We start from the raw sequence: 25,164 nt of genomic DNA, 5'->3' as shown, positions 1-25,164 counted from the left end.
CTGGCAGCACACGGGGCGGGGGCGGGGGGTGCAAACAGCCCTCCACCCCCTTCGCAGGAGAGGACTCCAGTGCCCACGTCTTGGCAGAGCCAGAACTTCCCTGGGTATGTTTGGACTTCTTCAGGAGAGGCGTTGGAACTGACTGCAGCCCATGGGAGGGGCCAAGGCCTCACACTGGATAAGAGCCCGGTTCCTTAGAGCAGCAGCCCCGTGTCAGCCATGCGCTTTCCCAGTCTCCTGCACAAGAGGCCTCTAGTTATCAGGACAGACTCTGTCTTCTCCAGGGCCCCTCCCTCCCCACCCCCTTGTCCACCCAGGTGAAGCCAGGGTACCAGGTGCCAGGCATGGGCTCACCCAGGCTTCAGAAACAGACTATTTTATTGGAAGCTATTCTGACATCGTTTCTCAGACTGCTTTGCAGTCTTCTTGGGACCAGGGATGGGACCAGGAAGGGAGTTCTCCTGTGACTGTGGGGGAGGAGGTATGGGTTTCCCCATCCCCAGGTCTCAGTTGAGGGCACTCCTGCGTGTGGCAGATGTGGTCCTGATGGAATAGGCCTTGAGAGTCCCAGGCCCTCCGTCGCTCAAGAATCTCAGGGCATTGCTGCCCATGGTTCCCCCAAAGGCCAGCCCGCTGCCACCACCACCAGTGGTATTCACCACAGCTGGGAGTGAAGAGAGGAGGATTCCATTAGCATGGCCCACCACCAAGGCGCCCATCCCTTCCCTCCACCCTGCCTTCCTGCCCTAGCAGCCCTTTCCGCCCACCGCCACCTCCATGTCCCACTACCCACAATAGGCCAGCCCGGAAGGAGCCTTGGACAATGCGCGAGGGGAGGTCTGCTCCACACGTGCTCCTTGCCCCACGCTCCCCTCTTGTAAGACTTCCCTGGGATGTTGAGCCTGGCTGGCTGAGAGCTCCAGGGCACCTGGAAGCTATTGAAGGAGGTTGCCGGTCCCCCCAAGGCCAGGCCCTGGGACCAATGCGCCATCCTATAGACCCCACCCCGTCTGGACATTACAAGGGGTGAACCAAAGCCAAGGACTTACAGATGTTCAGGGCTCCCACTCCATTTCCGTCCAACCTGGGGGCAGAGGAGAGACCTGTGAGACCAACTCTTTCCTTAGCGCTGGAGGAGGCCCTCCCAGGCAGCCCTCCTCCCAGGCCCCAAGCAAGCTTGGTGTTCCTTCCTCTGTCCCCACACTTCCAGCCTTCCTTCAACCTTGTTGTAAAATGAGCAAGGAGGCGTGAGGGGGCAGGGTTCCCTTAAGCCCTGTTACCTACTGGCTACATGACCTTGGGAAGGTCTCAGAGCCTCTATTTCCTCACCTATAAATAGGGCTTAATTTAGTACCAACCTCACGGGTTTTTTGGGAGGGATCAATGACATAATTTCCTTAAAGCCCTGGGCACACAGGATTCGGTCAATGGTAGCCACATTATTATGTAGAGAGCTGCCTCCCCGAACCAGACCATGAAATCCTCAAAGTGGGCTGTGGCTTACTGATTCCTCTATCTCCAGCCCCCAGCACCAGGTCAGGCATGCACTAATGAATATGTGTTGAAATAATTAGTGTGTTGTTGACCGAGTGAATGCAGCTCCAGCTGGGACTGAGGAAGGAATGGGGGTGGCTTTAAGCAGCCTGTGGGGCTGAAACACGTCTTGCACCGGAAATTAAAAATCCATCCAAGACAGCTGGGTGTGTTTGCTCTGTGACGCACAGCCACATTGTCACCAAACCCTCGGCCTCGAGGGTGAGTTTACTCTGCACGGGGGAGGGTGCACCTTGCGTTTGTGGAGGGAATGAGAAGAGACCACAGGCTCAGCATCTAGGCCCTTTGTTCAAATGGCCTCAGCAAGTCTGGGACCCCGTTGCTGGCAGTGCATTGGGGGGAGGGCAGAGGGGAGCCAGGCTGCAATCAGGCAGACATTTCATATAAGAATTTCTGGTGCGAAGCCTAAAGAACTCCAAAGGAAGGGACTTGAATATCTCAGGCTCTAGTGGCTTCTGTGATTTTTCTTTTGTCACCCTAAGTAAATATTTTTGTGACTAATTTTATATTTGTAACTTTGTATTCTTAAAAAAAAATTTTTAAAAGAAAGACCCTCCATCCAAATTGTGTGAGTTTCTAAGACCGTAAGTCCTAGACCGGCCCCTGGGAAGGGCTGAGGGGGTAAGGGATAAAAACAAGGTGTCCTTCTCCATGTCCCCTAAAAGTGGTGGAGAGAGAACAGTCTCCTCTCAGAGAACCAGGATAGGCTCCTGTGAGAGCAACCTGGGTTTATACGAGACTTTCCGGGGGAATGTCTCTGCCTGCTGTGTGACCTTGGGCACACCACTCACATCCGTGAGCGTTATGTTAGCCCCATCAGCCCATGGGAGAAAGTGGATCAGGCCCCACTCTGTCCCCCAGTGATGATTCTATGAGGAAAAGAGGCCCAGGATATGTGTTCCCAAGAAGTGGGGCTCCTAGACCCACAGTGGAGGAGGGCACAGAGAGAGGCATCGTGGCTGCGACAGATGGGCCCAGGGGCTGCCCTGTGCCCCAGATCAGCTTGCTCTCTCTCTTCCCAGAGGCCTTTGGTGTTCAACTCCTGGTCCCACAGAAACGAGGTGCCAACTTTCCTCTTCCTTCCTGCCTCTCTTTCCAGGCTGATTTCAGCATTCAGCACTGCCCCCAGTGCTCCCCTGTTCCCCAACTCCTTCCTCTCCACTCCATTCATCCCCATCTTCTCTCACCAGCCCTCTGGAATAATACTCAGGAACAAAAAAAGTTCTGTGTGAACTCAGCATTTTATAAATCCTAACTACTAGTCTCCAGGTGCTTCCTTTGCAGATGTTTTGTCTCCTCAAGCCCTCTGCAAGCTCCCTGAGGGCAGAAACATGTCTTACATATTATCTTTCTCTGTGTTGGGTTCCAACAAGCCAAGCCACGGGTTCTATTTCCAGGCCTTTGCCCTCTCAGCTTCTCCAAATCCTAACCTTCCCCCAAGGCACAACTCTACAGCCTGTCTGTTGACTGAACGAATCACCCAACCTATCAAGGTGAGACTGAAGGCCCAACTTCAGGGACATAGGTTCCATGTCTTTCATGAAGAACTCCCTAAAAGATTAACCCATCCCAGCCTCCTCTAACGCTGCAGGTAAGTATGCAAATATCTCCGGGGGCGGAGGGAAATTAACCTGCGTCATCACATGCAGTCAATACCACGTGACTTAGCACTTTGTATAGTGAGAAGCAGCCTGCCGTTATGGAAGATGCTTGAACCAGGAATCAGCAGAATTCAACTGCACACCAGCCCGGTCCACACAATTAATAAAACTGAACCACAGTTTCTCGTCTGTATCAACAATGCCTGAGCTGCTAACCTGAATGTGTTCTATGGATCACACACGATGACCCTGCTAACGGCCACACACATGAAGGGGCTGCTATGACTTCAACTCTCCCACTGTGCTTTGCACCACATGGCCTAGGCCAGGGGTGTCCAAACTTTTTCCAACGTTTTTCACCAAGCGCCATATGCGGTAAAATACACAAACAGCCGGGCCCCTCACTCCAGGTGAAGTACATATTGCCTCACCTGGTTTATTTACGTAAACTAAATATATTTTTGGAATTTGCTGCGGGCCAATAAAAAATGGATCGCGGGCCGCAATTTGGACACCCCTGGTCTAAAAGGTCATCTCATCAAGGGCAAAGAAGTAAGCATCAGCTGTGCCCTCCCTGCACCTCCCACCTTCAGTGCCCTGCAGAAGAGCGGACACAGGAAATGCTTGTTGATGGACGGATGGCACGCCCCAGCCCCACTGAGCCGAAGAAGGATCCCTTTCCCGGCTTCCGTGACCTCACCGGCTCTCCTCGCCCTCCAGCAGCTTCCTGTAGGTGGCAATCTCGATATCCAGGGCCAGCTTGACGTTCATGAGCTCCTGGTACTCCCGGAGCTGCCGGACCATGTCCTGCTTGGCTCGCTGCAGGGCGGCCTCCAGCTCCTCCTGCTTGGCACGTGCATCCTTGAGGGCCAGCTCCCCACGCTCTTCAGCCTCAGTGATGGCGGCCTCCAGTTTGGCATGCTGTGGGCAGCAGAGGAGCTGTGATGTGGGGCAGGCCTCACCAGCCTCTGCCTTCCTGCCTTCCCATCCTGCAGCGAGCCCCTGGGCAACTTGTTTCCAGGGCTTCATTGGCACCAGCCAACTTCCCCAAACACTGGAGGATCCCAAGGGTTAAAAACATAGGTTCTGATACCCAATGCCTAGGTTCCAATTCTGTCCCTGCCACTTCCTAGCTATGTGATCTTGGAAGAATCAACCCTTCTAAGCCAAAGTCTCCTCTTTTCTAAAATAACAATAATCAGTGTCTACCTCATGAGGGTATTCTGAGAACTAAATGAGGTAATACCCAAGTCCTTGAGACAGTGTCTAGCATACAGTAAGTACTTAATAAATGCTATTATGATTAAATTAATACTACTATTAATAAATGCTATTACGATTTATAAATAAATGCCAAGCTCCCCAGCCCCAAGTTGGAGGAACTCCAAATCATGGGTGCCTAGATGAGTCCTCAGATTTCAAGTAGCTGGTAAGAACAAAAAAATCACCTTCGAAACAGGAACCCGTTTGGAACAGGCCTAGAACAGGGGGACTTGGACCACAGAGTCACTGCTTGGAACCCCCAGACCCAAAATGCATGATCAACTGCCCCCAGGTTTGGGAGGGGTGATCAGATTCCTGAGGGACCTAAGCAACAGCTGCCACTTCCTGCCTGTGGCTCCACCCCTACCCCCATCAGGTCCCAGGTCTCACTTCGTCAGCGCAGAGGGCCCCATCCCCATCCCCGAGCCCAGTTCTCCTCCTCTTTCTCACTGACCACTCCCTGCCCTTAGAGCCTCTCCTCTCACTCAGCGCACGCACTCTGCCTCTCTTCCCAGCCCCGCTAATCCTCCCTAGGAGGCCCTCTGACACTCTCCTGCCCCTTGTCCACCTGTCAGTGCCCTTCTTGTCACACTGATGCCCCCTTGGCCAGGCCTATCCCATTGCCTTTGGGCCCCTCAATAGGGGCAGACACCCCACCAATGGGGCCTGGCTCTGCCCTGTTGTGTGAGAAGCTACCCAGATGTGGTGAAAACCGCAGGGATTGGGCAACCGCCATTCATTATTCTGTGCCCCCCCTCCAACCTGGACACTAGCTTGCTTCACGGGTGATTCATGGCCCTGTATCTTTGCCAGGAGGCAGTCTCTGCCCTCATGTCAACAAAACCACAGTTCTCTGAGGGGAAGGCATTTCTGGACAAATCACCCCACATCCCATCCCCCCAACTTATCTGGGAGTTAGCTCTCTGAAACTGCCGCACAAGTCACCTTCCCTCCCTCCCACGGCAGACACTTGCTCAGGCTTAGCTGCCCCACCCACACACCCACATGCCTCGGCCAGGGCTTGGGGGGACCCTTCCCTCATCAACGCCCCCCATGCCAGCTTCACAGCACATCCTCCCATCAGTCTCTCATCTGAGACCTGCGCCCCAACCATGCATCAGGGGCTAGGAAGGGAGGATCAGTGAACCAGACAGACGGGGTCGCTGCTCTTAAGGCATTTCTTTTATGGTTTTTTTTCGGGGGGGCGGGGAATCAATACTTAATAAGACAGAACATTTTAGATAGTGATAGGTACTTCAGAGAACTTCAGACAGACGGCTGATGGAGTAGCTGGGTGATTGAGGGAGCCATCTCTGAAGTCTTTTATCCTATTCCCCAGGGATAGGACAGGGACAGCCATGTGCCATGTACAAAGCTGGGAGAACCACATTCCAGGTAGAGGGAACACCAAGTGCAAAGGCCCTGAAGCATGAAGATGCTTGGCAAACGCAAGGTCCAGGAGGCAGGCTAGTACGGCCGAAGCACAGTGAGGGAGGGAGTGGTGGGAAGTGAGGTCCAGGTTGGGACAGGGTCTTACCAGCCGTAGTAGAGGTTCCTGCTAGCTGCTGTCCACCCCCCCACACACACCAACGCTCACCACAACAGTGAGCTCCCAGGTACACAGCATATTGCACCCACAGCTAGGTGCAAGGAGAGTGCTCGGTACCAATTTGGTAAGGAATGGTGGTTCTTCTCTGGCTGGCCAGCCTGAGGCTCCTTCCACAGGCTCTATGCCCAAATAAGACTCCTCTCCTCCCTTCGGCCTGAGCCAGGACCTGGCCAAGAACATTCCGTCCTGGAGATCTCCCAAGTGGGGGACCTGAGAGACTTGAGCTGCACTACCCTCAGCCCCCAGGGCAGGAGGAGGGGGCTGGGGGAACAGGGGCAGGGCTGACAACCCTGCCCCCACCTCCTGCTGCTCATTCTCAGCTGACTGCCCTGCACGTGCCCCAAGAAATAGGAAGGAGTGAGGAGGAGGGCTTCTGCCTACCTGATTCTTGACGTTGTCAATCTCAGCCTGCAGCCTCTGGATAGCCCGGTTTGTCTCCGCAATCTCACTCCTGGTATTCCGAAGGTCGTCTCTGTGCTTCCCAGCCTGGGCCTGGAGGGTCTCAAACTGGAGGGACCACACAGAGAAGTATGGCAGGGGAGGGCAATAATTACAGGGGACTCATCCCTCTCCCCACCCAAGGAAGGCCCAAGGTTCTAAGTGACAAGACCTCCCAGCTTATCCTCCCAGGGAGGGACAGTCTGACTCGAAGCAACCCTTGCCCAACGCCAGGAGTCCAGACACTAGGCAGTGGGGTGGGGCCGGGGCTCGACTTCCTCCCAGTCAGGTCAGGGAGGACAAGCACGTCTCCTGAGGCCTGGCCCCGTTGATCCTGGGGCTCTTCCCACTCTCATGATGTCCTAGTGCTGGAGGATCACTGGAAGTCTGAGACCCTCACCTGTAAGCACCCCCCTCCTCAGTACCACCCATTTCACAGATGACGAGAGTGAGTCCCAGGGAATGAAGGCACTTCCCAAGGATCGTACAGCAAGTCTGAGCCCGGGTCCCCTTGTTGGCATATGTGTGTTCTCACCCGTGCACCATGGATGACTCCCTATCTGTGCAGAGACAGCCCTCTATGCTGCTTTAAACCCTGCCTTAAGTTCCCTCCCCCCGCACCCCCACCCATGCCCACAGCACCTGCACAGTCAGCTGCTCTGGCTCCACGCAATACCTGGTCTGGAGCCCTAGGACACAAGATCTAGTCCCTGCTCTTCCATCTACAGCTGTGTAGTTAAGCAAATTACTTAACCTCTCCATGCCTCAGTTTCCTCATCTGTAAATGGGGATAATAACAGCCTACCTAATAGGGCTGTTCTGTGGGTTAAACGAGTCAATACAGATAAAACAACTGAAACACTGCGTAGCACTATGAAGATTTGCCAAAATTTAGCTATTGTAATTATTAATCCATGTCCACTTCCTCTGCCCTGCTCCCCTGAGCAGGGCCCTCGCCTTCACAGCCTCTTCTTCCCAGGACACGGGCGAGCACCACAGACTTAACCACTGGTCCGTGCCAGAACAGTGGGACCCAGGCCTTAAAGTCTGAAGCCAAGGTGAGGAGTGCCACCAAGGACCCTGCAGGAGAAGGAAATGTGCCTCAGTGGCTGCACACCTTGGTCTGGTACCAGGTCTCAGCCTCAGCCCGGCTGCGGTTGGCGATCTCCTCGTACTGGGCCTTGACCTCAGCAATGATGCCGTCCAGGTCCAGGGAGCGGCTGTTGTCCATGGACAGCACCACGGACGTGTCGGAGACCTGGGCCTGCAGCTCTGACAACTCCTGTAGGGACCAGACAGAACGCTGGGACGTGAGGTGTGACCCACCCCCATTCCCACGCCCAGCCTGGGATTTCCCACACACACTAGGGAAAGGAAAAGGGAAGAGGCTGGAGTGGGTGTGAGTCACCAGGCAGTGAAGGGGCACAAACCAGCACCTGCTAAACACTTCTGTCCTCTCTGGATCCCTGAAAAGCCCATTAGCAACTTCTCCAGTAAGAGTCTGGTGGGAGTACAGTGGATAAAGGGGTGACAGGGCACTGTGAGCTGTGATGACGCTTGCTATGAAGTGCAGCTGCCGGAGCATGAGCTCTACTGCATGAGCTCTAGGGGATCGCTAGAGGGGGTAAAACAAGTCATGTTCTGCCCTGTGACAGAACACTCTGCAGCCTTTAAAACTGGTGGAATGGCCGTATTTACGGACAGGGAAGTATATCCATACATACTGTTACACGAACAGTACTGCTCGTGTAACAGTATATACGGAAACAGAACCAGAAACACATACTGTTTTATTAAAGGATATGTTTCCATTCCTTTCTGTGTATATATGCACAGAATAAGTCTGAAAAGGTAGATACCAAGATGATAAGAACAGGTATAGGTGCCCTGTTTTCAATTTTATGCTTTACTTAATTTTCTGAGATTTTTTTGCAAAGAGTATGTATTTCTTTCATAATAAGAAAAGAATCATATATACATTTATATAACCACATATATATATATATACACATATACACATGTGCACGTGCGTACATATATGTGACAGACATATGAAGACCTGCATTGAGATTAGAAATGCCCAAGGCAAGCCTCAAGGATCCAGTCCCTGACATTAACACATGTGGAAATTCGCTCTGAGGGGCTCACGGAGGCTGGGTGTTCAGGCAAAGACTAGTCTGAACTGAGAACTGAAAATTGTACTTAGCCTCACGTGTAATTATGTCCCCGACCAGCCCTTCCAGATGACTAGCCACCCAATCTTCTGTCTAAAGCCAGAGCCTCACACTGATGGGAGTGGAAACGATTTTAAGTCCCATGAGGGAAAGAGCTAGAAGCCCAGGGCAGAGCAAGGGTGAAAAGGGGAGAATGAGATAGAGGAGACAGAAAGACAGAGTGGCTGCTTTGTGGGTGGCCTCCCACCCAGTCCCCCTGGGAGGAAACTCTCAGGCACTGCAGCCTCTTCTGTCTCCGACTCCCCTGCTGGCCCCACCCAGCCCACCTTTGAACTCCGTCACAGCCTGGGATTCTTTGACATCCTCCTGGCTCCTTCCAGCCCCTCCCAATCCCACTTCCAGACAAATGGTCATTCCATGTCTCTGGAAGGCCAATCCTGACTGACCCTCCCCTGCTCTGCGGCTGTCAGCTCCTCCTAAATTCCCTGCCCATCATGGATTCTTGAGTCCAAAAAGGATAAAGAGCAGGATAAAGGCACGCCTACCCACTCAACACACATCCAGACTGACCCAGAGGCACGTGGTGGGCCAGATGAACCCCTAAGTAGAACACATAGGACATGACATGTCTCCAACCCCTGAGGTTCTCACCTTCTCGTAGAAGGCCCTGAAGAAGTTGATCTCGTCATTCAGGGCATTCACCTTGGCCTCCAACTCCACCTTGCTCATGTAGGCGGTGTCCACATCCTGGGAGAGGGACACCGTGTCCTCAGTACACGAAACATTTAGCAGGGTGGGAGTAAGCCAGCACTGTCCAACCCACACGGCTAAATCCCACGGCTCTGCCAAGAACCCAGTTTCTCCAGGCTGCCTGATACGCCCATGGCAGGAAGCTTCCTCCACTAGACTCTCCCAAGCTGTGTGACGGACATCATCTCCATGTAGCCCCAGGACCAGGGCTGCCTTCCCAACACTGGTAGCACAGAAGCCCCAAATCTGGCACTTGACCAGTTCCTAAAGGCCTTGGGGGTTTGACACACCGCTGGCTCTGCCACGTACTACCTCTGTGACCTTGAACAAGTCACTTTGACTCTGTGAGCCTCAACTTCTCATCAGTCAAATGAGGGAGCATAAGCTCATTCAACTCCAGACACCACTCCCAGAGGTGGGACTATCTCAAGCTTAAATGTTTAACTTGCAGCAAGGATGATTCCAAGGCAGGTAGGCCACAGAGAACACTGCAGGTTCAGATGATGTCTGGGCCCCTTCTAGCCACGCTTTCCTGTGGTTAAACTCCTCTGGGCAGGGCCCATGTTTACCTCTCCCTGAATCTCCAGGGACCCAGCACTCTGGGGCAGGCTGCATTGATGTGGATGGGCCTGGAATATTCAGCTGCTCCGTGTGTGTTGAATCAGAATCTTCCATCAAGCCCCTCTGAGATATTTCTAAGGCACTTGACCACTTCCAACCTCAGCTTGCACATCTCCAGGGATGGGAAAATCATTCTGCCTCAAGGCAGCCTATTCCATTCATTCCCGCAAGTATTTCAGGCCTGCCATGTGCCACCCTTGTTTGTAATGAACTGTTCTAACTGTGATAGAGCACTTCATTATTTGGGGTTGAAATCTTCCTTTCTAAGCTTTATTCTTTAGTGTTAATTCTAACGCCTCCAGGCCCAGAAACAAGTCTAGTGACTCACCAGACACACACACACACGCACGCACACACGTACATGCACGCTGCACAGAAGACAGGCTGTGCTGTCAAGGCCTGGCTCCTAGGTCTCTCCTCCAAACCCATCACTCCCTTCCTGTAGTCAGACCTTGGCCAGTCCCTCTTGACTGCTCAGGTGAGAGGGACATGAGGTCCCGTCCCATGTATTCAGACAACACACCCCTCATCCCTCCCATCTGCCCCCCTCACCTTTTTCAGCACCACAAACTCATTCTCAGCAGCCGTGCGCCGGTTAATTTCCTCTTCAAACCTGCAGTGGAGGAGGGGGACATGGTGTCGGTGCAGCTTTGCTTTCATCCCCACTCAGATCCAGGTGTGAAAATCTACCCTGCATGGCTCTCAGCCCCTCCTAATGACAGGCTATGAAAAACCAGGTGTCAGCTATGAAACCCAACATCCCCGACTTTTCCATCCGGCTATCCTAAAGCTCTGAGTCTTGGCATGGGGTGGGGGGCATGAGGAATCAGGGAAATTGTGTGAATTAAAGGACAAAGGCTGCATATACTAGGCCTGAGAAAGCAAATAATAAAAGCCATGCTGATGGACCCCTTCATACGGGGCCTGCACTGTTACGTGCTTCCTGGGCATTAGCTCATTCAATCCTCACAATCTTATAACAACGGTACAATGGTTAGCAGGGCAGGGAATGGAGGCAGAGTAATCCGTCCAGTCACCAAGCTGCTAAGTGGCAAAGCCCAGACTCGAACCCTGGCCGTCTGACTCCAGGCCCAGGCCTTAACCACTGCTTAATCCCACCCCCTGAGCAGGGAAGAAGGGGCCTGAAAGGGAGAAACGTTGTGAAATCAGGAAGGGAGGACATGAATTCCTGGAAGAACCAGGTCCCAACTAGGCGGTCTACTACCCACGCCTCTTTCTCCCAAGGAGCCAGCCCCACCCATAGGAGGACATCAGCAAAGCAAGGCACAGAGCAAGACAGTATGTGGGCGTAACTCCGTTATTTATTTAGGAAATTAAATAAAAAAAGTTATCAGAAACAGGAACTCAGCAGTGTCCAAGAGCTGGCTGCGGAGCAATAGGAACAATGTGGGCAACTGCGCTGGGGAGCTGGATACTCGAGCAGGCAGAGCGCCTCCAGGAGCCCAGACTCCAAAAGCCTCACTCCCTCAGGTTCTATAAAAGAGTTACGGAAATATCCCTGAGGCTGGCTGTCCACCCCTACTACAGCACTGTGCTGGAGGGTGCACAGATGGGGCTCACTGGGCAGCTGCACCCAGGGCCCTCCCCTTGCCCTTTCCAGATCCTCCTTCAGCCCCAGCCCGGAGCTCAGCCTGGCTACACAGGAAAGTGCTCTGTGTGTTTTGGGAAGAGTATATGTCCTCACAAATGCATGTGCACATGACAACCGGGGCTCGCTGGTTGCCTCAGGCCTTCCCTGCCCTGCATCTGTCTGGTTCCACCTGCTGTGGGATTTCTCCTGTTGACTTTGCCCTAGGGGAGTAGGGGGTGGGCACTCTCCACAGAGGCATTTGTTTGTTCTACCTCGTCAGAGCCAGTGTCCCTGCTCCGGCTTAGTCACGCACTTCAGAGCACAGAACTCACTCACTGCCCCAGTGCCCTCTTTGCAGGGACACCAGGGTGGGGCCCGGCCAAGCCTCAGGCTTCGGTTTTTACTCAATGAGACAAAAGAACTCAGTGGGCACTTGAAAGGCCTGTCCTCAAGACCCCGCCTTTCCAGGCCCTGCACTCCTTGCCCCTTCTCAGACCCTCCTTTCTGGTTCCTAACCAGACGGGCCCTCATCCTCTGCAATCCCTCCCTTGGCTCACAATGAGCGTTCTCTCTCCTTGCTTCTTTCCAGCCCAAGTTGGCTCTATGTCTCCTCCTGGGAGTCAGGGGCCCAAAATTCAGGTCCCAGCTCTCCCGGTGATCTGTTACGTGATCTGGATCAAGTCCCTGAACCTCTCTGGTCTCTAATTCCTCACCTGAACAAAATAAAGCTGTTCTAGAATAACCTGTGGGGACCGTACAAGTACTGAAACACATCTGTCATAGGACACCCTATGTCCATCCCTCTCTCGGGGTCTTGGTCAGATACCCAAAGAGAAAAGGGCAGGTCCAGGGTGGGGTGGGGATATTTTACTGGGAGTAAAGACCAGAAGGACTTGGAAACAGCCCCCAGGGAAAAAGAGGGGCTAGGAGAGGCAGGGAATGTGTTAGCCAACACCCTCCCTTCATGGGTAACTGTACTGGGCAGCTGCGCCCTCTGACCCCTAACCCAGAGGGGACTCCCAGAGGGCTAGCTGGTTGGGAGCACATTGGCATGGATGCCCGCAGGTGGCACTGGGGGGCAGTACTTATTCTTGAAGTCTTCCACAACGTCCTGTGTGCTCCGCAGCTCCACCTCCAGGCGGCCCCCATCCATCTGCAGGGCCTCAAGCTGCTTGCGCAGGCTAGCAATGTGGGCCTCAAAGATTCCTGGGAGGCGGCTGCTTTTGGCCGACTTCTGCTCCTGCAGCAGTGCCCACTTGGTCTCCAGCAGCTTATTCTGCTGCTCCAGAAACCGTACCTGGCAAGGAAATGGAGGAGGAAACTCATGAGAGGCAGACCGTGCCACCCCCAGTGGGTTGGGAGGGTCTCCAGCCACCGGGCAGCGCCCATGCTCCCACTGGCTATTCCCCCAACCTGAACCCCCAGCCTGTGGCCCTCTCCTCCAGGAAAACCACCCTGAACAAGCCTCTTCTCCAGGATTCTCTGCCTGGAGTGTCTTCGACTGTGACCAAGGGGTCGGGTGGACCTGGTTCGCCCATGTGTCTCCATCCTGTGCTCCCCATCCCATTACAGGTGATCTTCTCCACCTTCCTCTTTGAAGGGCTTCCCCTTCTTAATCTATGTCCTGGGCCTGATTCGGCCGCCTCTCTTCCTCCCTCAGTATCCTCTCTCCCCTTCCTCTTTCCTCCAAGAAGTTCTCAGGACAGTTTGCTACAATCTAATCACTGTAAAATGAGCATCTATTATGTGCTGCCCTGGGGTTCAAAAGGTCCCTAAGGAGCACCCAGTATGACTGGGGGTGGGAAGCAAGCCTCCTCAGAACCAGAAACTCAGGGTGGCAGGAACGGAGGCTGCAAACAGTGAGATGGAGGAGTTCAACGGCAGGGGAGGAATCCGGGCCTGGGAGGACTCGGCAGCACCTGAAGGACACGTGCAGTCGGAATGGTGAAGGAGAGGAGGACAGGAAGGACCTGGGAAGTGGGGAGGTTACACAAAGGCAGGAGAGGGAAGGCTCGGTCTACACCTGAGGGAGGAGGCCCAGGCCAGAGGGGCCCAGCTGGGCGAGACCCACTCCTAGACCCACCAGTCAAGTCTGTCCCCCTTTCTCCCACCCCCACTCTCACTCCCTCGGCCCGCACTCCTCTGGGACCCAAACACCAGGGAAAACACCTCCCAAGTGGCCATTCCCCAAGCCCCTCAGTGCCTCCTCCCTGCCCCCACCTGGGCGCTCTCCAAAGGCAAGTATGACCTCAATCACCTCCTACCACCAAAGGGAGGTTGAAGGACTAGGTAGGGTGAGGCAGGTGTGGCCGGGCACCTCCCTCCCTCCCTCCCTCCAGGCCTTTATTTCCAACGTCCGCCTCAGGGTAGACATCGTGGGGGACTCCTCAGCTGGGAAGCGGGTATCACCCCTACCCCATCTAGGAGTCCACACAGCCCCCTAGCAGAGAAAGGGGCCCAGAAAGGAAGGACTTGTGGCCCTGGCCTCTGGAGCCCCCAACATTGGAGGAAAGAGAGAGCACACCAGTCCTCCCAGCGCTTAGCCCACGAGCAGTCGGGGCTGGGTGGCTACTGCGGCCTGCAGCGTGACGTGGCTCAGGGCAGGTTGGGGCAGACGACTCACCTTGTCGATGAAGGAGGCGAACTTGTTGTTGAGGGTCTTGATCTGCTCGCGCTCCTCCTGGCGCACCTGCTGGATGGAGGGGTCTATGTCCACCTGCAGCGGGGCCAGCAAGCTCTGATTGATGGTGACCTGTTGGATGCCGGCGCCCACCGGGCCCCCGTAGGAGGAGTGTATGGCCACGCGCGGCCGCGAGGCGCTCAGGCCGTAGAGGCTGCTGCCTCCGGAGCCACTGGCGCGCACTGAGCTCAAGCGCACCTGGGCGCCGCGCCCTGGGAAGGCGGCGGAGCGCGAGCTGAAGACCTGGTTGCTGAAACGGGTGGACATGCTGGCTGCACTGGGTTGCACCTAGCAGCAGGCGAGAGGGAGCCGAACTCGCTGACCTCAGAGGGGACTCGGCCCGCCGTTTTTATCCGCTAGGCGCTGGCCGATCGGCTTACACAGGTAGGGGCGGGGCTGGCCACCCGCCACCTTTCTCTGCACCCCTCTCGGGCCCCTCCCCGGGCAGCGCTTCCGCCCTCCGCACCTCCCACCCCGCGGAGGACCGGCTTTCGGTCCAAACCGGAACAGTCTGGAGTGGGAAGTTCGACCGTAGTAGCCCAGCGCCCCTGATACTGGCAGACGCAGAGCTGTGGTAGAAAGCGGCGGGAGCCCATCTGAACTGGGCTCAGTCAGGGAAGGCTTCCTGGAGCAGGCTTGGGGGATGGATGAAGAATATCCAGATTCCTGAGGCCAGAACAGAGCGATTAAGCAGTAAAACATTGGCTGAAGCGGTGGACAAAAATGTTCTAGTCCAGGAGTCAGCCCCCAGCCCCTCTCCCAGACAACTGAAAGCCAGACGGGCATTCCTGGACAGCCTCCCTGCCCCCAAGTGCTTCTCCTCCTTAAGAGATGAGGTCAGTTCTTGAGCTATCTATCCCCTGGGTGGGCCTGGCCTAGCTGGATTCCCTGGATTCATCTCGACAGAGAAACTAGGCTGAGTGGGGTATGACCCCACTTCTCACCCCTGTACTCCACACTCCAGTAGGCACATGAAGTCCAGAGGCCCGTGGGAATGGTTACCTTAGGCCTGAGCTCCCCCCACTCCTAAAGTGATTTAGGAGCGATTCCTAAATCCTAAAGTGATTCCTGTCCGCTTATTTCATTTGTCCCTCTAGAAGGGGACACCTGTGTGTATTTGGGACACATTGTGGATGTCTGTACACTTCTGTGAGGCTTTGCTGCATGCATACCCTACATATAAGCTGTGTGCATGTCTGTGAATGTTGGTATGCAAGTGGGAGTCCATGGTCAGGGGGAGAGTGTGTCTGTAGATACACAATTGCACACTTTTGTATCCATGTCTGTGTGTGTGCTTACATCAGCACTGAAACACTCCTCCTCATCCCCCCACTCCTGCCATTTTTCTGTTCAAAGGTCCCCTGAGCCATGGTTTGTTCACCAGAGATGAAATCCCCACGTTCCTAGGGTAGGGGGAGCTGGGACGACACTGCAAAGGAGCAAAGGTCTATGCGCTTTTCAGGCCCAGGCCTCAGCCTGCCCTTGAGCAGTATTTCCCCATTCCAAGGCCTGCCCAGTATCCACCCCTGGGGCATTCCATCCCCTCCTTGAAGCATTCCTGGCAGCTCCAGCCCTTGCCAGTCTCCTCCTCTCTCTGCATTCACAGGCCAGCACCATAAGCCTACTCGGTGCCAGGCTGCACACACAAACACCCTCTGGAGGCTTCACAAGAAGCTGTCAACATGGAAAGGCCAAATTCCTGCCCCTCAAGAGTGCATACTCTAGGGGCTAGCCCGGTGGCTCAGGCGATTAGAGCTCCATGCTCCTAACTCCGAAGGCTGCCGGTTCGATTCCCACATGGGCCAGTGGGCTCTCAACCACAAGGCTGCCGGTTCGAGTCCCGCAAGGGATGGTGGGCTCCGCCCCTGCAACTAACGAACACGGTACCTTGAGCTGAGCTGCCGCTGAGCTCCTGGATGGCTCAGTTGGTTGGAGTACGTCCTCTCAACCACAAGGTTGCCAGTTCAATTCCTCAACTCCCGCAAGGGATGGTGGGCTGCACCCCCTGCAACTAGCAACAGCAACTGGACCGGGAGCTGAGCTGCGCCCTCCACAACTAAGATTGAAAGGACAACAACTTGACTTGGAAAAAAGTCCTGGAAGTACACACTGTTCCCCAATAAAGTCCTGTTCCCCTTCCCCAATAAAATGTTTAAAAAAAAAAAAAAACAAGAGTGCACACTCTAGTGGTTCATCTAAACTCAGCCTCCCACCCCAGCCCATGCCTCTGCTGGCCTCACAACAGAGACCATTCTAGGAGATTCTGGGAAGAATCTAGAAACCAGTAAACCCACAAAGCCTTTGCCTAACCCCATCTTCATAGTATTCTGTCACACATACACACACACACACACACACACACACACATACACACACACCTGCCAAGCACACGCTCACTTGTCCTCCCACTCCCCATCTGGCTTTTTCTGCACTCTCTGGACCCAGCTATGAACAAACAAGCAGCCCCACTTCGCTTCACTAAATCTGCCCAAATACTGCGTTCCCACGGCCCTGGCGGGTGGAACTGACTACTGCTCTCCGGAGAGGAGGGGGAGACATGATTTTTGGCTCCTTCTGCACTTTCAGAGCCATTACTCATTGTCCATCCCCTAAAATACAACCTCGATTCCTAAAGGAAAAAAAAGGCACGATTTGTTTTTTATTGTCTTGCAATTCAAATGCTTGTGATCATAAAAACCTGAGGAAAAGAGTGAATAAATAAAATGGAGTCACTACGGTCAAGCTGCTAAATTATTAAAATCAAGTAGGCTGATGCATGAAGAAATGATTCTGTGCTTGCTTTAACTAGCCTGGGAACTCAAGCTTTTGAAGTTTCAGTTGTGCACCAGTGCCTAAATTCCTTAGGTAAACCTCGGAAGGACTTAAGAAAGAACGTTCCTGTACTGGAGATGTATATATCTCTTATAGATAACCACTTGTCATGCTAAAGAAAGAATGTTTCATTATCCAGACCACCAGATACCTGCAAGATTATGATCCAGGCTAACAATGCAGGACTGACTTTTTTTTCCAAACGTGTGCTTTTTACTAGAAAAACTCTCAAACTTTTCTTTCTCCTTCAGGACACTCTGGATATTGCCTTGTGTTTCCGATTTACAAGCCTAAGACACTTGAGTAAATCTTTGTCATTTATTTCTAGCCAAAGCCTTCTGACTCTTTTGAGCTCATTCAACAAGCCACTTAACATTTTGGCATGAGATGTAATGCTTAAAAAAAAAAGAAAGTCAAACGATATGTCAAAATATAATAAATGGAGCTACTTTAAAATGGAGCCAGAGCTGCTATGCCAGAGGAACTGCCTTGTACGTCTAATGCCTCAAATCTTTGGAATGTTAAAACAGGGAAAAATAACCTCTGGACTGAGACTAAAGCAACCTTAAGCCCCAAAGAACTGTTTGCAAAGATAACAAGAAAGAAAATATTATGACTACCGGACAGATGACCACCAGACTGCAAATTAAAAGCATTTTTACAATTAGGCATCACTATGTTATGTTATCTGCAACGACAGTAATGCCTTCTTTCTAGTGATGTAATTGTTCCCCTTCTCTTTCTCATAAATACCCATTGTGTTTTTCTCCTAATCAGAACTCTTTTGGTCTCCTGCCTGAATCAGTGTGTCCCAAATAGCTCTTCTTATTGACTTCAAGTAAATGCTTCTTGCCTCACACTTTGAAAGGTTTTAGTTTTTAGGTTAGCAGATGCAAAACAGAAAGTAACACGTATGACGGCCAACCGGGTACTTTCCTAAATAGATGAATCAAAAAAAAAACAAAAAACAAGTGCAACAGAAAAGTGAGCAGCAGACATGAAAAATAGGAACTATTGATTACATAGGGCTTACTTTATATGTCCCTGACACTATTTTAAGCACTTTCCATCTATTCACCAGTTTAGTTCTCAAATTAACCCTAAAGCATAGTGTGTATTATTATCCCCATTTTAAGCGATGAAACTGAGGCGCAACAAATTTAAGGAAATGGCCCAAGGTCACATGGATAGTATGTAGAGAAACCAGGATTTGAACCTTGGCAGTTTAGGCCTCTAGATTACTTTCAGAAAAGGAAAAGAAAGGAAAACCATTAAATAGCAAATAAGAAAAAAAATGCTCAACCTCACTCAAAGAAATACAAGAATAGCAACAAAAAGCCATTTTCACCTGTCAGATTGTCAAAGACTAAAAAGTTTGATAACAGTATTAACAGGTGTATGGGTCATTGAAAATTTTGTCCTTTGTGGGGTCATTGATTGGTGCGTCCTCTTTCAAGGGCAAGTTGTCAATAACTATCAGAATTAAAGACGTTTGTCCTTAACCTCAATAAACAAAACAAATAAAACAAAGACAGCGGTCCTTAACCAAGCACTTCCACTGCCAGGAACTTATCCTAGATGTTCTAACCAAAAGTGCACACATATGAGTTATGTGTGGTCTCTGCAGCTGTTATTTTATATTAGTGACAAACAGGAAACAACGTATATGCCTGTTGATGAGAAATGATTAAATGAATTGAGCTACATACATTCAGAGGAATGCTATTTATGAAAAGAATAAAATCCCTTACATACCGATTAAGTTTTTACCTTTATATGTTGATTGCAGAAATCACTGTAATTTTTCAAGTCCTACAAGGTTCGTGCCATCCAGCCATACCATGTCGACCCCTACCTCTGTAGCGGGTCCCTGCTGGCCTCACTCCCTCGTGCTCACCAGGGACGCTGGCACCTGGTTCTCTGTGCTCGTCTCCACCCTGGCACCCTCATTCTCCATGTTGAGGACCCACCCAGCATCTCAGCCTGATCATCCCTTAGCTCCTCAATTCCAGTGGTTTTCACGTCTTTCCCTTTTCTCTCGTCTCTGCCCGTGGCCACGCTCTAGACCCTAAAATGCTCCATCTCTGAAATCTTAAACTCCGATCTCATACTACAGGACCCTCGGCCATTCTCTCACTCTCGGCAGATGTGTTCTTCAGCCGCACCAGCAGCTCCGTTCTCCCCCTTCAGACACACAAAATACCCCACCACCCTCCTTCAGACACACAAAACACTGAACTTCTCTGCTGGAGCTCTACGCTGCAGAGCAGCAGGGAAGAAAACCATCTCCTGTCCATCTGGTGTCACCAAGTCAGAGTCCCCAAGCTCAGCTGCATCCTCTTTGCTACCGGGCACTTCTCTCTGCCTCTGCCTTTGCTCAGCTACCTCTCCCCGTCCTCCCGGTTGCTACTGCAAAGCTTCTCTCCTCTCCTTTTACCCCGCACCCTACACCCTGCACCCTCACTCTCAGTATCAGAGCATTCTTCTTCACTAAGAACATCAAGGCCAGCTGGTGACAACTCCCTTACCTTCCTTCTCCCACCCAGACTTATCTCTCCGCCCTCGCTCCCGGCTCCGGCTCCGAGGATAGGCTGTCTCCCCGCCCGTGCCCTGAATGAACACCACCCTCTCTCACCCCCTCAGAGTTACTATTCCATTCTGTTCATTGGTCACCACTTCCTAGTGCTGTCAGCCCCTCTTGCTCTCCTCCCTCTGACTGCCTTCTCATTGGTCTGCACGCATTGTCTTTGGAGCTGTGGGGACAGAAGCCAGATGTCAGCAGGTTGAGGTTTGAATATGGTGAGGATGTGGAAACAGGGAGTGCCAGCTATGATTTCTCGTGAAGTTTGGCAGTGAGGGCAAGTGAGATGGGAAGTTAGCGTGAATGGAAAGCAAGCCAAAGGAAAGGATAATTGTAGGAAAAAGAGATATGAGCATGAGGCTTGGCAGAGGAAAAGGAGATGGGCCAACAAGGAGTGATGTTAAATATGGCGGAAGGGGGACTAATTAATGGAACAAGAATAGGGGAAATGGGGGGTGGGGGTAAGAGTCCAGGTGAGGCTCGCCTTGGTGCAGAGGAGAAAAGCCTCTATGTCCATGGCAGGAAAGAGCTAAGGATGGACAAGGATATTCAAAGGTGGGCGGAAGAGGTTAGTTCAGAGAAGGTTCTACAGACTCTATGAGAATGTCATTTCTGCTTCCAGGGTGATAAAAACGTTTTGTGGGGCTGTTCTGAGCTAATGCTCTACACCCTGTGCATTCTCTGGTCTCCCTCCACCTGCATGGCAGTAACTCTCCCTAACAGAGATGGGCCGTCTCCGGGAAACCATGCAGCACCAGGGTGGAAGGTGTGAACGCTGGTTTGACCCTGGCCGCTGCTGCCCCGCCACAAACCTTGTAGCTAACCTCTGTGGGACTCAGTTTCTTATTCTGTAAATTGGGGAATTAATAGTGTGTGTCTCGTGGAGTCTTTTAAGTATTGAAGAGGATAATGTTATAAAATGTACTTAAAGACTCAGTAAGTGGGAGTTGTTTCTGTTGTTGAAGCCGTAATTGTGGCAGCTGACCACTGGAACGTCTGCCACGCTCATGGTGATTCTTATCCTGTCCTTGCTGGGAAGAGCCTAAGGAGACTGGAGCCTAAAGAGCCTAATATCGTCTCCCTCTATTTGTCCCTCCTTCGATGACTCTGTGCTCCTGGGGGGTCTGCAGGGTCCTACATCACCCACGGTGGTGTCTCCACCCCACCCCACTCCTATCCCCCCACCCCAGTGGCTCCGAGCTCTCTTTCTTGCACACTGGAAGTCTTCCCTGAGCTTCTCTTCCTGGCCATCGGCATCCTGGCATTTCCCATGTACCTGCTGAACTTTCTGGGCTTGTGGGGATGGATATGTAAAAAATGTTTCCCCCACTTCTTGGTGAGATTCAGTGAGACGTACAATAAACAGATGGCAAGCCAGAAGCGGGAGCTCTTCAGCAACCTGCAGGAGTTCCAGGGCCCCTCCGGAAAGCTCTCTCTGCTGGAGGTGGGCTGTGGCACCGGGACCAACTTCAAGTTCTATCCTCCTGGATGCAGGCTGACCTGTATTGACCCCAACCCCAACTTTGAGAGGTTCTTGATCAAGAGCCTTGCGGAGAACCAACACCTGCAGTTTGAGGGCTTCTTGGTGGCTGCCGGGGAGAATATGTGCCCAGTGGCCAGTGGTTCCGTGGATGTGGTGGTCTGCACGCTAGTGCTGTGCTCCGTGGAGAGCCAGGAGCGGATCCTGCGGGAGGTGTGCAGAGTGCTGAGGCCGGTGAGTGACGGGCGTGAGGAGGAGAGGTGGGAGAGACCCATCGTCACTGGATACCTGTGGACTTCAGACACAGCTCCCAGTAAGGCTGACCTTAGGCAAGTCATGTCACTCGTTCCTTTATTCATTATTCATAAAACAAACATTTGGGGAATGTTGACTAACACAGTGTTTCTGGGATGAGAAATCAGCCTCAGAGAGGCTAGCTGCCTTGCACAAAGGCACGTAGCTCACAAAAGTGGCAGAGACACAACTAAAATATGGATGTCTTCATTTCTAGGTTAGGAAGATCTAGGCCAGAGGTCTGCTCACCATGCCACTGTTCCAGTGGCTTCCAACCTGCTGTCTTCTGAAAAGCCCATCACAGAGTCTAATATTCTAAAGATGAGAACAGTGCATCCCTGGGGCAAGTCAGAACATCCCTCTTCTCAACAAATGAGAACTTGTAAGTACACAGATAGCCATCTTTATTTATGGCATATGTTTTTCAGCTTTTACTTTGGGGCCTCAGGAGTTAGCTACATGCCTTTCTCCAGACCTTTTCTCCAGTAACAGTCATTATTCATTGTTTGTAGTGTGGGAAGGCGGGGGGGGAAGAATGGAAGAAAACAGTTTCTCCAAAGACATTGCAGATGCATCTTTGAACATGGTTGACTTTTCAGTGTTTCTTACTTCATTGTCTTTAACTATAAAGGCAATTAATCACTGCATCCTAATTGTCAAAAGGAAGTCAAAAATTAAAGAACAAAGCAGGAAAGAAATGAAAGTTCTCCCTTCCCTTCCCTAAATCCCACTCCCCTTCCAGTTTTTTTTCTTTTTTAAATTCATGTTTCCATTCCCTGGTATTTGGAAGTTTTTCCATCCATCCCAAGTTTACTAATAGTTACTTTCACAATTCAAGTTATATTTAAGCCCATACTTCATTATCAACATACCAAAAGTATATGGTTACATGACCACCCCTCAACACATTGCAGATCTATAGCACTTTTATTTCTCCATTCTCATAACTCCATCAGTCTCTGCATCCCATATCCTGGGTTTGGTTGAAATAATTGGTAATTTTAGTTTCAACCTATTACTGAGGATTTTCCCGCCTTATCTTCTATTTCAAAAATCCTTTCTAATGTATAGCATAGTTTAAAAACCAGTTTATTATCATCCATTTATTTACTACAAATTTTCTAGATTATTACTCTCCACTGTTTCTTATGCTCTTTGTCTTCCCCTATCTTGAGGTGTTTTTGTTTTTATTTTTCAAATTTAATTTTTATTTGTCTAAACTACCTTCTTGAATAGTTTCCTGAGAAATGGTACATGGAGGTACTCTTGCAGATCTGAAAATGTCTGTCTTCTACCCTCACCCTTAATGATATTTTGGCCAAGATTCTGGGATCTGAGTCCTTTTCCCCAGAAGCTGTGAGTGTTGTTCCATGGTCCTGGGGCTTTCTAAATTGCAGATGACACCTCCAGATCCAGCCTGATTATCTTTCCCTTTCGGGTAACTTGTTTTTGTTGTTGGTTATTTTTATGTCTGCAAGTTTTTCGGATTTTCACTTGTTTTTTTCTTTGAAGTTCTGAAATCTCATCAGGGTATGACTAGGTATGTATCTTGTTTTCATTAGTAATCTTGCTAGGCAGTCAAGGAACCCGTTTTATGTTAATACTCAAGTTCTTTAGCTCAGAGAAGTTTTCTATCATTTATTTCTTTATTGGTTCTCTTCTATTTGTTCATCTGGAACAACTATTATTTAGATGTAAGATCTCCTAGCTTTGGCATCCTTACTCTTATCTTTTCATTCATAATTTCTATTTCTTTATACTTTTGTTTTATGTCACAGGACACAGGACATTTGTATCAACCAGCAGTATTTACTCTACTGTTCATTTCCTCTATTGAATTTTAAACCTAGGATTTTTTTTAATGCCCAAAGCATTTTTCTTATTCCCAGATCATTCCTTAGCAATATGTTGTTGAATCCCCATGGAAGTATTTTTTTGCTGGACATTGTTTTTGAGGTCTATCTCATCTTTTCCATTAAATTTTTCTGGTAGGAGGCACTTCTTCTGATTGTTCAAATTGGTGTCCTTCCTTCAGGCTGGCAGAAAGAGGACTCTCTTTTCTGAAGAATGGGAAGAGCCCCTTGGTTCTTTGGCTGTTCAATGTGTGAACAGATAGGGCATTTTTTTTCCCACCTCAGGCAAACAGCGTGGGTCCCCTCTAAGACAGCCATTGTCAGTAGATCTTCAGACCTTTGCTGAGTAGCCATGGCTGGGTCCTTTCCTTGACCTCAGGTAGTGGATCTACCTATTCAGTTGCCTCAGGGGGCCTTGGCTCTGCTAGACAAACAAGCTTCCCCCAGGCCTTTGATTCCAGAGTTCTAAGAACTCAAAGCTTCTGATGCATCTGCTGTGTGCTCCAACAAGACACCAAACTTGCCCATCCACTCATTCGCTGATTAGCTTTTTATCCTATTGGTTGAGTATCCCAGCATCAGTGGGAAAAAGAGTCACCCTTCTTCACTTCAGCCACCATTTTTCCAATAGCCCTAGATATAGATAGATGGATGGGTAGGTAGATAGATAGATAGATAGATAGATAGATAGATAGATAGATAGATAGATAGATAGGTAGGTAGGTAGGTAGATTTTTATCTAATTTATACACACATGGTTTAAAGAGGCAACCCACAAGCTTACGATGAAAAATAGCAGCTCTCAGCAACACATGTTTGCTCCCCAAAGGCAACCACATTCAAGTTTTAACCTTTTATTTTTTAAATGTATGTACATAGCTCTAAACAGCATGTTTATGCTGCTACTTCTTGACTTCTTGGTTTAGCTGTTAATACTGACCTCCCACTCTGGAAAGTGAGAATTTACCTCTATCACAAGCACCCCACAGCCACCAGATTTCCCATCTCCCTTCCTCCTGATAGAATTATTTCTTTAATTGATATTCACAGCTGTGCCGTATAGTATATGTCACTTACTTTTTTGAACCCTGCAATTTACTTCCTTACTTTTGTTTTTTCAAAGTTAATGATTATCTATATATCTATATGTAGACATATACATGTAGACATAGATCCCTACATCATCCCAGACTCTCCCTCATTTGTCTAAACCTCTCAGTATGGTAAAACATTTTACATATGCCATCAATTTCATCAGCTGGAGCCATTTTTCCAAGGTTCTCTCCCAGGTTCCCATCTAGACTGGGTGCTCTCTAGATCTGCTGCATTTCTTTCCTCTTGGGATCTCCTCTTACCATCATCCAAGGAACTCCCTTCTTTTCTCTTTTGCACTGGACTCCCCGTTTCTTGCATTCTATCTTTTCCTCTTTCTTAGTTACCCCTCGTTTGCGCAGAGCATATGCTGAGGTAGCTTTCTGAGAAAGGTGATGTAAATGTGTTGAGAAAATGCATATCTAAATATTCTTTGTTCTCAAAAGTAATTCATAGTTTGCACAGCTGTAGAACTTTGAGTTGGAAAATGTTCTCCCTCGAAATTTTGAAGGTATCACTGTCTTCTAGCTGCCAATGTTACTGCTGAGAAGGCTGAAGACATTCTGATTTTAGATTCTTTATATGAAAACTTTTTTCTCCTCTCTATAAGTCTGTAGAATCTTCTCTGCCCCCAGTGAAATGACTTGATGATATATGTTGAGGACTTAGTGGGCCGTTTTTATCTGCAAATTCATGTCTTTTAGTTTTGAAAATTTTTCTGGATTATTTCTTTGAAATATCCTCTCTTTCT

At 50.5% G+C, this 25,164-nt stretch overlaps 1 protein-coding gene across 1 annotated transcript; it reads right to left on the bottom strand.

Annotated features, from left to right (window-relative positions):
• Positions 1-314: 314 nt before the first annotated feature.
• On the bottom strand, positions 315-14,671 carry KRT7 (keratin 7). The gene is made up of 9 exons (XM_033117545.1): positions 14,225-14,671; positions 12,687-12,898; positions 10,563-10,623; positions 9,291-9,386; positions 7,583-7,747; positions 6,409-6,534; positions 3,856-4,076; positions 1,050-1,084; positions 315-664 (listed from the first exon to the last, which is right to left on the bottom strand). The coding sequence occupies exons 1-9, from the start codon at positions 14,546-14,548 to the stop codon at positions 507-509; spliced, it is 1,398 nt and encodes a 465-aa protein (XP_032973436.1). The 5' UTR covers positions 14,549-14,671; the 3' UTR covers positions 315-506.
• Positions 14,672-25,164: the final 10,493 nt, after the last annotated feature.

The sequence above is a fragment of the Rhinolophus ferrumequinum genome, chromosome 10 (genome assembly GCF_004115265.2).
Source record: "Rhinolophus ferrumequinum isolate MPI-CBG mRhiFer1 chromosome 10, mRhiFer1_v1.p, whole genome shotgun sequence".
Lineage (NCBI taxonomy): Eukaryota > Metazoa > Chordata > Mammalia > Chiroptera > Rhinolophidae > Rhinolophus > Rhinolophus ferrumequinum.
Note: the sequence above shows the minus strand (reverse complement) of the source record. Positions and strands in the feature narration are given on the sequence as shown.